General features: G+C 34.5%; 1 protein-coding gene across 3 annotated transcripts in view; it reads right to left on the bottom strand.

Moving 5' to 3' along the window:
• Nucleotides 1-933: 933 nt before the first annotated feature.
• Nucleotides 934-16,354, bottom strand: part of LOC128222939 (tuberin-like) — a 66,570-nt gene continuing 51,149 nt past the window's right edge. For 2 of the 3 annotated variants that reach the window (XM_052932147.1, XM_052932133.1), the window contains exons 27-38: nucleotides 15,978-16,236; nucleotides 15,441-15,601; nucleotides 14,685-14,853; nucleotides 14,353-14,462; nucleotides 13,376-14,098; nucleotides 12,893-12,979; nucleotides 12,335-12,521; nucleotides 10,888-11,027; nucleotides 9,583-9,661; nucleotides 6,977-7,003; nucleotides 4,954-5,045; nucleotides 934-3,824 (exon numbers count right to left, since the gene is read on the bottom strand). In XM_052932147.1, coding sequence (XP_052788107.1) covers nucleotides 3,654-3,824; nucleotides 4,954-5,045; nucleotides 6,977-7,003; nucleotides 9,583-9,661; nucleotides 10,888-11,027; nucleotides 12,335-12,521; nucleotides 12,893-12,979; nucleotides 13,376-14,098; nucleotides 14,353-14,462; nucleotides 14,685-14,853; nucleotides 15,441-15,601; nucleotides 15,978-16,236 — 2,205 coding nt within the window. In that variant the 3' untranslated portion in view covers nucleotides 934-3,653. The remainder of the gene's footprint in view (nucleotides 3,825-4,953; nucleotides 5,046-6,976; nucleotides 7,004-9,582; nucleotides 9,662-10,887; nucleotides 11,028-12,334; nucleotides 12,522-12,892; nucleotides 12,980-13,375; nucleotides 14,099-14,352; nucleotides 14,463-14,684; nucleotides 14,854-15,440; nucleotides 15,602-15,977; nucleotides 16,237-16,354) is intronic. The other variant, XM_052932141.1, reaches the window with a different exon arrangement.

Here is a 16,354-nt window from a genome sequence, read left to right as displayed (position 1 = left end):
CACCATGGCTGCCAGAGCTAAAAAATAAAAAAAACTTTATACGACTTGTCGTCGAAACCGATGACCTTTTTTCGATAAAACTTGACAGAAATGTTTGTTTGGTGCTCCTTTACTCAAATTGCCCAAATCATTTCGGTCCACTGCACAACATGGCAGCCAGAGCTATTAAAGTAAAAAATTTTTTTAAATAACTTCTCCTCAAAAATTGATGATTGTATTTCTATGAAACTTGACGAAAATGTTCGTTAGGTGGTCTTTGCTTGAACCTTTTGGCCAGTGGAGCACAGGCACTGATGTGCCTCTTGTTTGTCTAATAGTATTAAAAGTAGTTTACTTCAAATTTAATGTCAGGAGAGCCTTCAAGTGCTTTTTAAACACAAGTTTTGCTTCTGTGTCAGGATGCTTAAGGGTCCGATTAATTGCCACCCAACCACTTTCCAAAATTGTTTCAGCTGCCAGGTGAATCACATCCCTGGTCTAGCATCATCTTGCTAGTAGGTTTTGGACCTTTGATACCAAGAACAGCTTTTAAAAATCAGAGTACAGCAAAAGATAAAACTGCATTTATGAGACCAAATTAATAATAAAACAAGTTTAAAGATTAATAATGAACCATAAACTGGTCTACATTTAGTAATAGTTGAAGCTCTTTTTTAAGGTTTTTAAAATGCCGGGTAGCTTGCATGACCACTGCTGTAAGTATTTTGACAAGGTTGAAATACTCGTTCTGGTATTTGGCTTGTATTCATCATGACATTTAATTTCCCTATCATCTTAATAGGTCTTAAAATAGAAACACCTTATGCTAAACAAAAACAATTTGGAATGGCCTTGTTCGACATTTGGCATCATCACACTGTGGAGTTTAGGAATACGGTTATACATGTATTACATAAAGTCCTTTGATGGTTTACAAACAAGTAGCACTTTGGAAAGGTTTATGATACTTTAATTTTTGAGATTATAGTATTTGTTTCACAGGATAAAATACAAAAATAAGCACATCAATAACAGACAAAAAGTTCCCGTTATATCGAAAATGATACAACAGACAAAATCCAAACATACAAGAATAAAAAAGGTTGTGAAGTAAGGTATTCAAACACCTTAATTTACCCATAAATGTACATTTATAAAGATTCACAGGAAAAGGGCACAGCTTGTCACTCAGCATTTATATGCCACTTTAATTTCACCATCTAGTTAAACAAATTCTAATACTATAATGCACTGACCGCCACGTTTTCAGCTTAGTACACTCTATATGATAGTATAATGCATGGAACCATCTCGCAATTTCAACTTGTGCTCCTCCCATATACAATCACAGACTTCAATATCAAATGACAGAAGTTTCAGACACTAGCTTCTGCAAATTACAATTGGAAAACAAGACTTGATTGAATCAAGTTTGTTGCTTTGCAATCTCCACTATTCTACTGATGATTAACTGGAATAAAAATGCACAATGGCTTCTTTGTGAAAAATATCCCTATGTACAATCATGTAATATCTGTACTACAACACTCCAAAATAGGTCTAATGGCTAATTTTTGAATTTGTCAGTTTTTGGCCTCATTAACAATTATGTTTCACATACAAAGGAAACAGACCATGTTATTAAAAGTTGACCTAGAAAACATGTAAAACCACTTCCAATGAAAGGAAACTAACATATTCACCTCTAACAACTAATTTACTACCACTTGTACCGGTATATATGTACTGAATACATGAATAATGCCTCATACTGGACTAGAGATACGTATATTTTGTCCCTGACAGCTGCACATGAAGCTCTCCATGTTGTGTAGTCAGACTTTATACAGCAGAATGAGTTTACATCTTCACAACCATCAGCTTACACAGAACATTTCCAAATGGTCCATGTAAATAGCTTTAACATAAAAACATTAAGATTTCACATCGAGACATTCTAATGCTGCATCCAGACAGACTATTGTATGCTGCATCCAGACAGACTATCGGATGCTGATCAAGACAGTCTATCAGATGCTGCATCAAGACAGACTTGGATGCTGCATCAAGACAGACTAACGGATGCTGCATCAAGACAGACTATCAGATGCTGCATCAAGACAGACTTAGATGCTGCATCAAGACAGACTTAGATGCTGCATCAAGACAGACTATCGGATGCTGCATCAAGACAGACTTGGATGCTGCATCAAGATAGATTATCTGATGCTGCATCAAGACAGACTTGGATGCTGCATCAAGACAGACTATCGGATGCTGCATCAAGACAGACTTGGATGCTGCATCAAGACAGATTATCTGATGCTGCATCAAGACAGACTTGGATGCTGCATCAAGACAGACTAACGGATGCTGCATCAAGACAGACTTGGATGCTGCATCAAGACAGACTATCGGATGCTGCATCAAGACAGACTATCGGATGCTGCATCAAGACAGATTATCTGATGCTGCATCAAGACAGACTATCGGATGCTGCATCAAGACAGACTATCGGATGCTGCATCAAGACAGACTTGGATGCTGCATCAAGACAGACTTGGATGCTGCATCAAGACAGACTATCGGATGCTGCATCAAGACAGACTATCGGATGCTGCATCAAGACAGATTATCTGATGCTGCATCAAGACAGACTTGGATGCTGCATCAAGACAGACTATCGGATGCTGCATCAAGACAGACTTGGATGCTGCATCAAGACAGACTATCGGATGCTGCATCAAGACAGACTATCGGATGCTGCATCAAGACAGATTATCTGATGCTGCATCAAGACAGACTTGCATGCTGCATCAAGACAGACTAATGGATGTTTTTACAAAAAAAATGGTATCGTCCTTAAGGCTTAAACAAATAAAATTTCTTTTTTTAGTCAACCGAATATGCACAGCAAAGCTACATACATGTAACATGTACATACATAATAATTATGTACATAACAAATTGTGATGTTTGTTAATCTATGTATTGTGTTGGATATGGACTTCAAAAAAATACAAAATACTGTAGAGTTGGCGTTTGTAAAATGTCTTTTCCTAACTTAATTCCTTTTTCTCACTAAAGTAACTAAATGGTAATATGAAATAATTTTTGATAATGTCAAAATACATTAATTTTTTCAGGCTTTTAACAAAATTCAAATGTTTATGAAATACACGCGAATCTTTTAATTTAACAATGACAAGTAAGGAATGAATACCATAGAATGACTGCTCAGATTCTATTGTTGGTTTGTTTTACCGATCAACTATGTAATGACTAGATATACTTCCTGATAAACAATATCTTTTAATAAGTTTCAAACGTAATAATCATTCATTTAAAAAATCTTTAAAATGATGTTATCTTCCTGGCTGTTTACTTCAAACATGGTGCCTACGTACATACAGAGCGTGACCTGATTGATGTATGCAGAAGTCTAATGCAGTTTTATGTCATAATAAATGGTAGTTTGTGCTCTTATTGTATTGGAAAGGAAGGCAGACTACTTTTAAAAAAATATATAGTATTTCAAAAATCTTGTGTATCCATCTGGATGTATTTGAACCTAATTTTGATACCTAAATCATTTTAAAAATACTACCATAGCAAAAGTTAAGGGAGTAACTATAAAAAAAATGCAAAATATCTTTTTGCACACTTATAAAACACTAAACATATTGGGTAAAGTTTTCCATGTTTCTAGTTGGAGAATCTGGACTCTGGACCACTGGATCTACAAGGGTTTTCATTCGCCGTATCTTCCGAAGACGCTCCAGCCAGTTGTTTGCAAACGGGTCCTGGGGCTGGGACGCTTGCCGCTGAAGAACCATAGAGGCTAACTGCAATGGAAATTGTCTTTAATTAGCTTTATAAGCTAAGCGACTATAAGCTGACTTACATCCCCAACTTGTTTGACTTTGAGGACACAAGTACATGAAAACAGCAGCAGACATGTGTCGTATTATAGCAAAAATGTTTGCGTAAAGATAATTAAATTATTTTTTTAAGAAATAGTTCCCAACTTGTTTGACTTTGAGAACACAAGTACATGAAAACAGCAGCAGACATGTGTCGTATTATAGCAAAAATGTTTGCGTAAAGATAATTAAATTATTTTTTTAAGAAATAGTTCTGAGCTAGATGCCTTTTCTAAGGCATTCCGGTACACTTACTTATCATCATTATCCACAAATTTATTCTTACCCGACACGAGAAATTTAGATCATTTGACAAGATATCATCTTTCTCTTTGGCCTAACTGTATTAGCTGCTACTGCTTCAAAGCACTGTCTTATATCTAAATAATTCCTAGTATCTTATAAAGTTTCAAGTGATGTCAGGACGTGGAAGGTTGAAGCTCAAAGAAGACCTGTACAGGTTGACACAGCCAGAACGGCGGATGATGTGCCGTAACAGAGAAATGTTCTAAGCCCCCATTGCCTTTAATACAGGACCCATCATATGAACTACATTCCTTTTTTTAATAGCAAGAAATAATGATGTCATATTGTTTCATGCATCATATAAAATTTGTACTCAGAAAAGCAAATTATAAATGACCAAAAGTAGTTTCTATTTCATTCCTTTTACAAACTACATAAAATGACAGTAAAGTTTGGAAAGGTATTATGTCATTCAAAATTCATCATCAAAGAATAATGTTACAAGAAAGATTTGCAACTTATTGAGTTGTGAGTCTGAACTTTTCAGAGCCCATGACTATGAACAGTCTTAAATCAGAGTCTAGACTTAGATTAAAAAAAGGAAAAAACAGTTTTAAGTAACATTATCTTTATATAAGTTGTGTAAATTTTTAGTGAATATTTCATGTGGTAATATATTTAAACGTTTTAATCATCAATACTTCGTTAAAACAAGAGTTACGAAGTTGCATTTTGGATCTTGAGTCTGAACTCGAACAATGAATTCATATGCTTTATATTCATATCGCACTCAAGGGACACTTACATTGCAGTGGATTGCAATCTGTCTTATGAGAGCTGCAAGGTTGTGATCGGAAATGATCTTTGTATCTGTGTGTCCCAACGTTCCTGCAATGTCTGAAATGTAATATAGACCACAATCATACTGTATAATACACATGTTACTATTTAAAGTCACATTTTACTATAGAAATTATTTCCCGCAAAAAAATGATTATTGTTTCCGACTGTAAGATTATCACTGCACATGATGGCGATTATGACATAATATCCTGAGGCAGACAAGCACGTGCACCATGATGTCATTTTCACGAAAATAAAAATGACCGTTGAATACCTGGTAAGCAAACCTTCATACAAGAAAGCTTTGTACTATGTGTGCAAGAAAAGTGAAATTAGTTTTACCATAAATGCCACCTTGAACCATACTTTGTTTACATTAGGTGAAGGTCAAAAAGCAGTTAGACAAGGAAATGTTCTGCCAAAACGTTTTGTTTTATTTTATCCCCTGAGAAATGTTAACTATTCCAGCGAATTAGCTAGGGTCATTCAAGCCGAGATTCTTATGAAACTGCTCTTGATTGACCCTAACCTATATTGAAATGATTAATTCTGAAAACATGTGAGAAGAGATTTGCTATTCCAATTTCCAGTTATTCTTATTTTTTTATATATAGCTGCCATTAAAAAACAAATTTGATATGACTCAATTTTTAACCTATCAGACTTCATGAATATCAAATCCTATGTTGTTCCACAATTTTATCACCAAAACTGTTTAAATTCATTGACAAATGACAGAACATATTATGTATTATACAGGATAAGACATGGTTGACCATGGCTTTTGGGTAATGATTCTTCCAAATGGGAAAATTATCAACCGAAAGCCATGGTCAACCAAGTCTTCTTCTTTAAATTCTGAACATGTAGGTCGGATACCTGCCATACTAAATTGTGGAGCTAATCTACGCAGTTGTTGAACGTTAGGTCAAATATCTTCTAGAGTGTAAATGATTTTGCATAAACTGATGCCAATTTATCTAAATGTCGCTTTTAATGTAATGAGATGTTGTTATAATGTCAAAGAACAAACATGTTATAATGCTGCCACCTTGATCTCATGTTAGTTGATATTAACATTGTAAAGGCTAAGTATAAAACCAGCTTGATCTGATAAATATCAATAGCCCCAAGAATAGCCCCCGCAATTTCATTCCTATTTTTTATTCATAAAATGGTCGCCTTTCCATCATTCCATATATACATGGTGCAAACATTTGGCAAAATCCAGATACAAATTTTTTAAAAACATATTTTATCAATGTTTAATGCACATTGATAGTTAGCTTTATGAATAATCAATAGGAAAAAGGAAAAAAAAACAAACAAAAAAACAGAGTAACAGACACACTTACAAAGAAAGGATATTTGTAAAATGTTAGAAAGTTGATACTGATCATTTGGAATTAGTGGCCATCATGAGACTTCTCAAAAAAGTCCATGATGCCACATGATCACCCTCAAATTTCTTGCATATAAGATGTCAACTAGAGATTGCTTTTTTGAAAAAGCGCTTGTCTCCCCTATTGTGTGGTCATATCTGAGAAAAAAAAAGATGGACATGAAATTTGTAATTATGGAGAGGAGACAAACCAACAGTGAAGTTTGGTTTATTCACCCGTATTAAATAGTGAATATCTACTGCGACCTTGACCTTTGACCTACTGATCTCAAAATCAATAGGGGTCATCTACTAGTCATGACCAACTAGCATACCAAGTATAAAGTTCCTGAGTGCAAGCGTTCTTTAGTTATTGAGCAGAAACGAAGTGTGACGGATGTACTGACGGACAGGGCAAAAACAATATGTCTCCCCATTAATTGGGGAGACATAATAAATTCAGTTGAAGCTTTAAGGAGACTTTTTTTTATAAACACAGAATCCTGTCCATGGCTATACTATGACATCTTATCAGTTCTTCCAATCAATCAAACTGGTATAAAATGTAAATATATCAACAAGTAGGAAGTGGAGTAAAGCATACCTGTTGTAATTTGGTCTTGAAATGGAACTAAAACAAAATAACTTGGGTTAGTACAACTGTCTTAGTAATGCAAACACCATCATTCAGCCACCTATCTATATTCCAGCAAAAATATTCCATTATTAGTCAGATATATCTTTACAACAAACCTCTAGCATAAATATTTATAAAGCCAGACAGGTGATGAAAGCATTTAAAACTTTTTTAATATCAGCAGCTTGATATTAATATCAAATAAAATAACCAACAGTGCTATCATGCAAGGCCCACAACTCCTGTGTCTACATTCTTTAATCAAAGACATATTTTCACAAACTGATTTTTCCTGTGGAATTTAATATATTTAAAATATATTGGCATTTGAAATGAGAAAATTGAGTTGAACTCCAGAAGAGAAGAAAAAGGTTTCAAACATTCATTAAGGTACCTGATGCTCATTTATGTGAATTTGGGATGCCTGGTGATCTCGTATCATTTGGTTGTCATTTGAAAGGGTTATATGAGTACAAAAGAATATGCTAAGATTATACCTATGAATATATAACAGACATTTTATGGCTTTAAAAAGTTGCAGAATATGTTAAGATTATACCTATGAATATATAACAGACATTTTATGGCTTTAAAAAGTTGCAGAAAATGTTAAGATTATACCTATGAATATATAACAGACATTTTATGGCTTTAAAAAGTTGCAGAAAATGTTAAGATTATACCTATGAATATATAACAGACATTTTATGGCTTTAAAAAGTTGCAGAAAATGTTAAGATTATACCTATGAATATATAACAGACATTTTATGGCTTTAAAAAGTTGCAGAAAATGTTAAGATTATACCTATGAATATATAACAGACATTTTATGGCTTTAAAAAGTTGCAGAAAATGTTAAGATTATACCTATGAATATATAACAGACATTTTATGGCTTTAAAAAGTTGCAGAAAATGTTAAGATTATACCTACAAATATATAATAGACATTTTATGGCTTAAAAAAGTTGCAGAAAATGTTAAGATTATACCTATGAATATATAACAGACATTTTATGGCTTTAAAAAGTTGCAGAAAATGCTAAGATTATACCTATGAATATATAACAGACATTTTATGGCTTTAAAAAGTTGCAGAAAATGTTAAGATTATACCTATGAATATATAACAGACATTTTATGGCTTTAAAAAGTTGCAGAAAATGTTAAGATTATACCTATGAATATATAACAGACATTTTATGGCTTTAAAAAGTTGCAGAAAATGTTAAGATTATACCTATGAATATATAACAGACATTTTATGGCTTTAAAAAGTTGCAGAAAATGTTAAGATTATACCTACAAATATATAACAGACATTTTATGGCTTTAAAAAGTTGCAGAATATGTTAAGATTATACCTATGAATATATAACAGACATTTTATGGCTTTAAAAAGTTGCAGAATATGTTAAGATTATATCTATGAATATATAACAGACATTTTATGGCTTTAAAAAGTTGCAGAATATGTTAAGATTATACCTATGAATATATAACAGACATTTTATGGCTTTAAAAAGTTGCAGAAAATGCTAAGATTATACCTATGAATATATAACAGACATTTTATGGCTTTAAAAAGTTGCAGAAAATGTTAAGATTATACCTACAAATATATAATAGACATTTTATGGCTTTAAAAAGTTGCAGAAAATGTTAAGATTATACCTATGAATATATAACAGACATTTTATGGCTTTAAAAAGTTGCAGAAAATGTTAAGATTATACCTACGAATATATAATAGACATTTTATGGCTTTAAAAAGTTGCAGAAAATGTTAAGATTATACCTATGAATATATAACAGACATTTTATGGCTTTAAAAAGTTGCAGAAAATGTTAAGATTATACCTACAAATATATAATAGACATTTTATGGCTTTAAAAAGTTGCAGAAAATGTTAAGATTATACCTATGAATATATAACAGACATTTTATGGCTTTAAAAAGTTGCAGAATATGTTAAGATTATATCTATGAATATATAACAGACATTTTATGGCTTTAAAAAGTTGCAGAATATGTTAAGATTATACCTATGAATATATAACAGACATTTTATGGCTTTAAAAAGTTGCAGAAAATGTTAAGATTATACCTATGAATATATAACAGACATTTTATGGCTTTAAAAAGTTGCAGAATATGTTAAGAGTATACCTACAAATATATAACAGACATTTTATGGCATTAAAAAGTTGCAAACAGATATTTTCACATCAGATTTCATTTGAAATACAGAACAAATATAGGTTCATCAGGCATCCAACTTTAACATTACTGGGAATAACCAATGGAGTAATAAAATGACAAACTTATTTGTACATGGAATACCTTAAAAAACATATTTGTTTTTCTTTTCTTTTATAAGCTACGAAAACGGAGATTATCTTGACTTATTATTTCAAGTAAGTATTATAACACATTGATAATGTCATTTCAATAATAAGCAAGCAAGAAACGTCTTTTCTGTAAATGAATTTTCAAGCACATGTACATATCCAGGAAAATCATGTCTGTGGAAATACTTTTGACTATTATATATGCAGCAAGTTTTCATACCTTCCTTTGCTTGCAGAGTGACGGCATTGCTCTCGTAGTCAAGGGGACGAATCACAATGTTTACATAGTTGAACTGGCCCTGAAGAAATAAATAAATGTCTGATGCTTGTTATACACTATTTTTTTAAATCAACATCTGTTTAAATGAAACGAACCAAATCGCGTGATTTGGGCCTTTCTGACATTAATATTACAAATGAATTAATCAATTAATTGAAATAAAAAATGCGATGGCAATGCCAAAATCAACGTCATTTGCATTCTGGGTATAAATAATCGCAATAAATGAACAAGAGCTGTCACAGTGACAGTGCCCCCGAAGTGCCATCCAGTTTAATAGATTATCCAATTACTAGTATGCCTACATTCAGTAAAAGTTATCATAAACTTTAATCATATGCCTGCCCCCATGACGGCTGACGTCAAGTGTGGAGGAGAGATGCAGCAAGAGGTAGGGTCAAAGGACTTGCATCAGCCACATCTTCTTTATTTATCAAACACGTGCGATTTTTTTTTTTAAATCCCTCCCTGTTTGTCGAAATAACAGCCCGGACATGACCAACAATACTTTATGTATATGCAAAATTCAATAATGATTCAACTCCAAATGTGATCTTGAACTTTGAGGTAGGGATGGTCATGAGTCTTCCCTGCAAAACGTCCCCTTAATGTAACAAACACATGTGCCATTTTATTTTGAATCACAGTATGCATGACAAAGCAACATCCCAGACATGACCAACAAGATGATATATGCATATAAGCTGTGTTTCATAATGATAAAGTGTGAGCTTGACCTTTGAGGTAGGGACATGGACCCTGCATGCAACACATATGCCAAGTCATTTTAAAATCACTTCAAACATGAAAAAGTTACATCCTGGACAGAATCAACTATGCTCTATGTGCATAAATGCAGCATTCCAAACTGATTAATCTCTTAAGACTGACCTAGATCTTAACTCCAAGTGTGACCTTGACCTTCCTGATGATTAAACCCTTTGAGATGATTTAACTCCAAGTGTGACCTTGACCTTCCTGATGTTTAAACTCTAAGTGTAATCTTAACTTTATAGATGATTAAACTTAAATTAGACCTTGACCTTTGAGGTAGTGGCAAGTGTTTTGCATGCAACACCTCAGCTTTTTGTACTGAACACATGTGCCAAGCAAATTCTTTCCTGCATGACAAAGTTACAACCCCAACACAGAAAAACAGACTGAAGGACAGACAAACAGACCCTCTGTTGGGGGCATACAAATTAAAACAACTTTCACCATATGTTTCCTACATTAAGAACTCACCTTTATCACACCTATCTTATACTCCTCTTCACTGTCATTATAGACCACCGTCACATAATCATTCCCAATATGCGCCTTTTTGAAATTGCAGTTGGGATCTGTTTCCTTGTTCGGCATGAGTGTGGCAATGTGGAAGATCACTAAAGAAGAAGAAAGGGACATCATAATAGAGACATCTTTTATTCAGCCAAATGGCATACAATTAAATGCATAACACAGCCGATTTAACACCACCAAATAGTGTTTGGAATCAGACAGAAAAATTACTATCGATAATCGGTTTATGAAAGCGATCAATGATTGATTATTAATCAACTTAATCATTATTAAAATATCTTTGATCATCATATTTAAGGCATACAGATACAGTACATGCACCAGTTTAAGCACCAATGTTACCTTACAATATTATTCAAACATTTCCTTGTATAAATTACATTGGCTATTCAGGACGCAACTATCCTTTAGGGTTTACAAGTTATTATTACAGAACATGAGACCGCAGGCTCTTTTTTTGTCTTACATTTAGTAATGTATACATGACCATGTGTAAAATAAACACAAAGAAAGATATCAATTTCTTTTTAATAATCAGTCAGTAACAAGTACTGAATGCAGTTGAATATTCTATGTTTTTTTGAAAAAAAACACACATTTCTTTAAGAAAACTGAGAAAACTAAATTTGTACATGGTTAGAAGTAAACGGTAACATGTTTTAGAAATCACTTTAAAACCACAAACATGAGAAGATGAGAACCAATATTTTAGCAGTTAAATTACAAAGAAAATTTGTAATAAGGTTATGTAGTGACTTACTGACTTCATAAGAATATGACGAGATAATTTAACAAACAAACACCTTAACATTTCAACATAAACTAGCATTAACCAGACAAAAAACCATATTTAAATGACATTTTTTTTACTGGTAGTCGGTAGCAATTGCGTCCCTTGTTTCTATAATGGATTGTTCAAATTTCACTATCGATTGTCGCGGATGTAGGCCATTCCGATCAATTGTCGATTATAATCGATAATCGGAACAACACTACCACCAAATTTTGTATTTAACATGTCCCATTTCCTAAATGATGTTCACTTTTGAAGATTAAACTTAGATGTATGCAGATCTTCTCAATACACTAGATTTTGATGTATACAGTAATAACACAGTGTTGAAAAAGTTTTGAAAATACAACTGATAGCTAACTTTATTGAACAAATGAAATATGCAATTAATTTTGAAATTTAAGTGACACAACAGAAAATCCTAGTTGACATGCTTTTGCACAAGAATGTGGTTTTATAATGATGGGGAAACGTGAGTACTCTGAGAAAACCCACCAGTGGTTAAGCTTTCAAATCATTCACCAATCTCAGTAAAAATTCTTGATGACTCAATAAAGCTTAATCTCAAGAAAAAAACGAAACAAAGTTAACCCATACATTGTGTGGATTCATCCTGCCAGCTGTAAGTAAACTCGCCATCATTGCCCTTGGTATCCAGCCCTCCCAAGTAAGTCACCTGGGGGTTACAGTCCTTGAGGCGCAGTAACGTGCCTAGCGACTGTACAAACCTCATATAACGCTCACTACCATACTGATTGCCTAGAATTGCCTTCTCATCCTTCGGCTGAAAATAATGAAAATATACAATAGAAGAAAAAATAATAACAAAAAACATTGAAACTCCCACCCAGTTAGGAAGGAATTGTGCAAAAAGCATAATACTCCAATGGATGTAACTCAGAACTGCAAAGATATTCACATAAAAATTGTCACAAATATTTCGATTGTCAATATAATTATCCACAGAAAGCAAAATCCTATTACTACGGTTACAAGAACTTTCCATTGATAGTTGATAGATATCATTTGAGTGTTATTCTTTTTGCACAATGCTGACGACTACAATACCGACACCATGGCTATGACAGTATCTCAACAATTTTTTTCAAAAGAAACAAGAAGAGCTGAAACACAATACCTTCTACATGTACTGACCTGGTTCTTCCCCACGTAGATGATGCCTATCTTGTGTGTCTCATATGGGAAGATGTGATCCAGCATCTTGATGGATCTCTCCACTTGCTGCAAGTGGTAACACAGGTATAAAATATACATGCAGCCTAGGAATGACATAGAGAGCTATGCTCACTAGGCTACAAAAATCATGAGTCTAACCTCAATTAGTTTTATGGTAATACTTCTTGTGGAGATTCAGACTGACAAGAGCAAAATGTATATGCATAGATAGCCATTGCAACAAGAAATGGTGAACAAAATTGAGGCACCCAATCAATTTTTTATCTGAAAACATATTTTTTTGTAACATACACAATTCATGTAAGTACCTAAGGTTTCTTAGTTTTTCATACAACACCATTCTTTTATCAGCTCTTAAGAAAACTAAAATCAGCAATAAACACACACATGTTAGACCAAAACATTACTTTTTGTAAATAAAGAAGTTAACATATGGGGCACCTCATTATGTGGCAAAAGCAGAGGCATCTCGTTCACTTGTATCTGGCCAGTATGGTACAGCTGCAAAAACACAAAACTGGGGTTGACCCCAACCCTGGAACTATCCTTGAGCCCTGTGCCTACCCCCTGTCCCACCCCTAGGATATGTAACTTATGACCGAATCCCTCTCGGGCGTGGCTTGATGATGAAGGTCCGGATACTGTGAATCCTCGGGCACGTCTCAGGTAAGCAGGAAGATCAGCCACATCGTCCATGGTTGAAGAAGCCTCTGAGCTTGCAGGAGATGGGCTTAACTGTTTTGTTAACATACTGGTGAACTCCTTGGAAGCTCCATCATCATCTCCCATGTCAAACTTCACTGCTTTGTCAGTACTTGTCTGTGGTTTTTCTACAGTGGCGGTGGATTTTTCACTGTCTTTCTTAACAAAATCAACAGACGGTTTGATACTACTTGTATCCTTTTGCACCACGGTGTCAGTTTTATCCACATTTGTAACAGAAGTGGTCCGATTCTCAACGGACTGGTTCTCAGCCAGTTTAGGCTTATCGGTCTTCAAAAGTGGGCCAAACTGTACAACGTCTGAGATACTGTCTCGTGGAGAGAGGGTGTCTGAACTGCCGCTCATTATAGACGGGGACGAGTTTGATCTCTTCAGTGAGCCTTTGAAAACATCATGGTTTTTTGCACTGTCCGATGATGGTATTGTCAATGCTTCTGTTGCCTTGAAATGTGAAAAATGGAAATACAATGATTGTTGAATTGAAAGAAATCTACTAAAAGAAAAAAAAATCAAGTAACAATGACAGTGGCTGTGTTTATATTTGTTATCTGACATAAAAACAAATATGATTAAATCTGTTAAAACTTAAAGATAAACTGAAATCATTGTCCAGCTTGCTACATCTTCAATGTCTGGTTTCTGGCTGCCTCCAACTTTTGTGGCTTAGGCTTTTTGTAGTAAGTATCTGCACAAACCTGGTGGTTTTCGGCTAGGAGAGGTTCCAACCCCTGCAGACCAAGACTCTCAGGCCGGTCAGCATTACCTCTCTGCCCATTTTCTGCTATCTGAGATAGCTCGACATGCTCTGGGTAAGAGTACAACATACATGTACAATAAAAGTGAAATTAGTAACTACTTCTAATGTTTATATTCTTCACAATTTTCACACTATGCAGCATTCATGACATAAATACCACAGCAAAAAATAACGATTCATTTAATAATCAAATATGACTACAAGAAATTATGGGATCAGTTCAAATTTTGCAACAAGCAAGTTACTGAAGAACTAAATGTTGTTACATACCTGTACCATGTTGTTCTGTCTTCATATTTTCAAAATGTTGTTTATACAGGGTTTCATACTCCTCTTCCCCAATACTCCCACTCTCTATCCGCCGACTGGAGCGCGAAACCACAGGGGCCTGGGAACGCTTCTTCCCCATCGACGCAAAAAGCATCGTGATGTCTGGCACCTATGGTAAACAAGGTTTAACTGTGATTAAGTGCATTTGTGATGGGTAAGGTAGCTCTCAACACCATTTGCCTACTATAGAGTTATTCACTTACAGAAATGATAAAACCATACAGGATTACAGAAAATTATGACCTACAGACTGAACTGACAAATACAATAGCAAATGCAGTAACAGTTGAAGTTTTAACAAATTAAGGTTTATTTCATAGAGCCACTTTTCTTGAATTCAGATTTTATGGCAACTTTCACATATATCTCTAAGCAATTTTTCTCGCTATTTCTGTTTGCAACCACGCAAATAGGCTTTTCTAAGAAGTGGTAAATATTTTAACAATTGTAAAGGTGACCTTTTTTAAATTTTGTAAATCCAGATTGGCCACACAAATTGACATAATTATCAACCACTCCTTTAGATAGCTGGCTATTATTTCTTCTAAAAAGATACTGAATCGCATAAACACAAGCAACACAAATGATGCCAGCCACAATGAAACAGAAAAAAAAGGCCAGTATTGTCCTTAAAATGCTAGATCATGTCAACAGAAGTTCATTTCTTGAACCTGTACTACTAAAGCATACATGTACCTGTGAGTCAGCGGTGTTGTACATGCCAGACTCGTTCTCTATACGCATCATCCAGGAGAGGTTACCACTGGGTGCACGCACATAGATCTCAGCCCAGTTTGTGCACCAACAGTTACACACATTAATTGGAAACTGTTGGTGGGACGACACATTCTTCATACCTGATCAAGGAAGGGGGAAAGAATATTGTCACAAGTTCTCTTGATCTTGATAAAGGGCTTGCTCAACAATTATTAAAACAAAACTTTCAAAAATTTGTTTATATCATAAAAGCCTTTTTAAATGATATTGCAACAAAGAAAACTCTTCAATGACAATTTAGAATACTGAGGGGTACCCAGTTCCAAATTTCATTACATTTCAAAACCTAAGGGCAGTCTTCATTATGGCACAAAAAGTTTTTAGTGGATCTCACACTGTAAAAGAATTGGAATAAAGATTTGTTTCTTAACAAAGTGTTAGGAATACATACATGAAGTGTGACTTGAGACGAGGAAGTAGCCCATACTTCAATCACCCTGACTTGTCTGTACTCACCTAATATAAGAGATTCTAATGGTTCACTCTCAATGAGTGAGTTCCCGTCCCCGAGGGAAGACCCTGTTTGAACGGCTGCATCCTGCCCGGTCATGTCCAGGTCAAGGACCATGTCATCCTGCGAGCTTCGTGGGTTCACGGTCATGTCATCCTGGCTTGACCACAGGACGGGAGGGTCAACAACACTCACACTCCGACTGACCATGGCGGATTTATGACGTCTACGACCTGGCCGGTGGTCACGCTGATCAACAGGTTGCTAAGTAAGGACAGAAGATCTCTTCATTGAGCAATACAATTAAAAGCAAAAATGTTTTGTAAATATACCAAGATTTTGAAAGAGTGGTTTACATTTTCCCATATATGCAGTAAACAGA

This window comes from Mya arenaria, chromosome 2 (assembly GCF_026914265.1).
Source record: "Mya arenaria isolate MELC-2E11 chromosome 2, ASM2691426v1".
Classification (NCBI taxonomy): domain Eukaryota; kingdom Metazoa; phylum Mollusca; class Bivalvia; order Myida; family Myidae; genus Mya; species Mya arenaria.
This window is presented reverse-complemented; position numbering and strand designations above follow the sequence as displayed.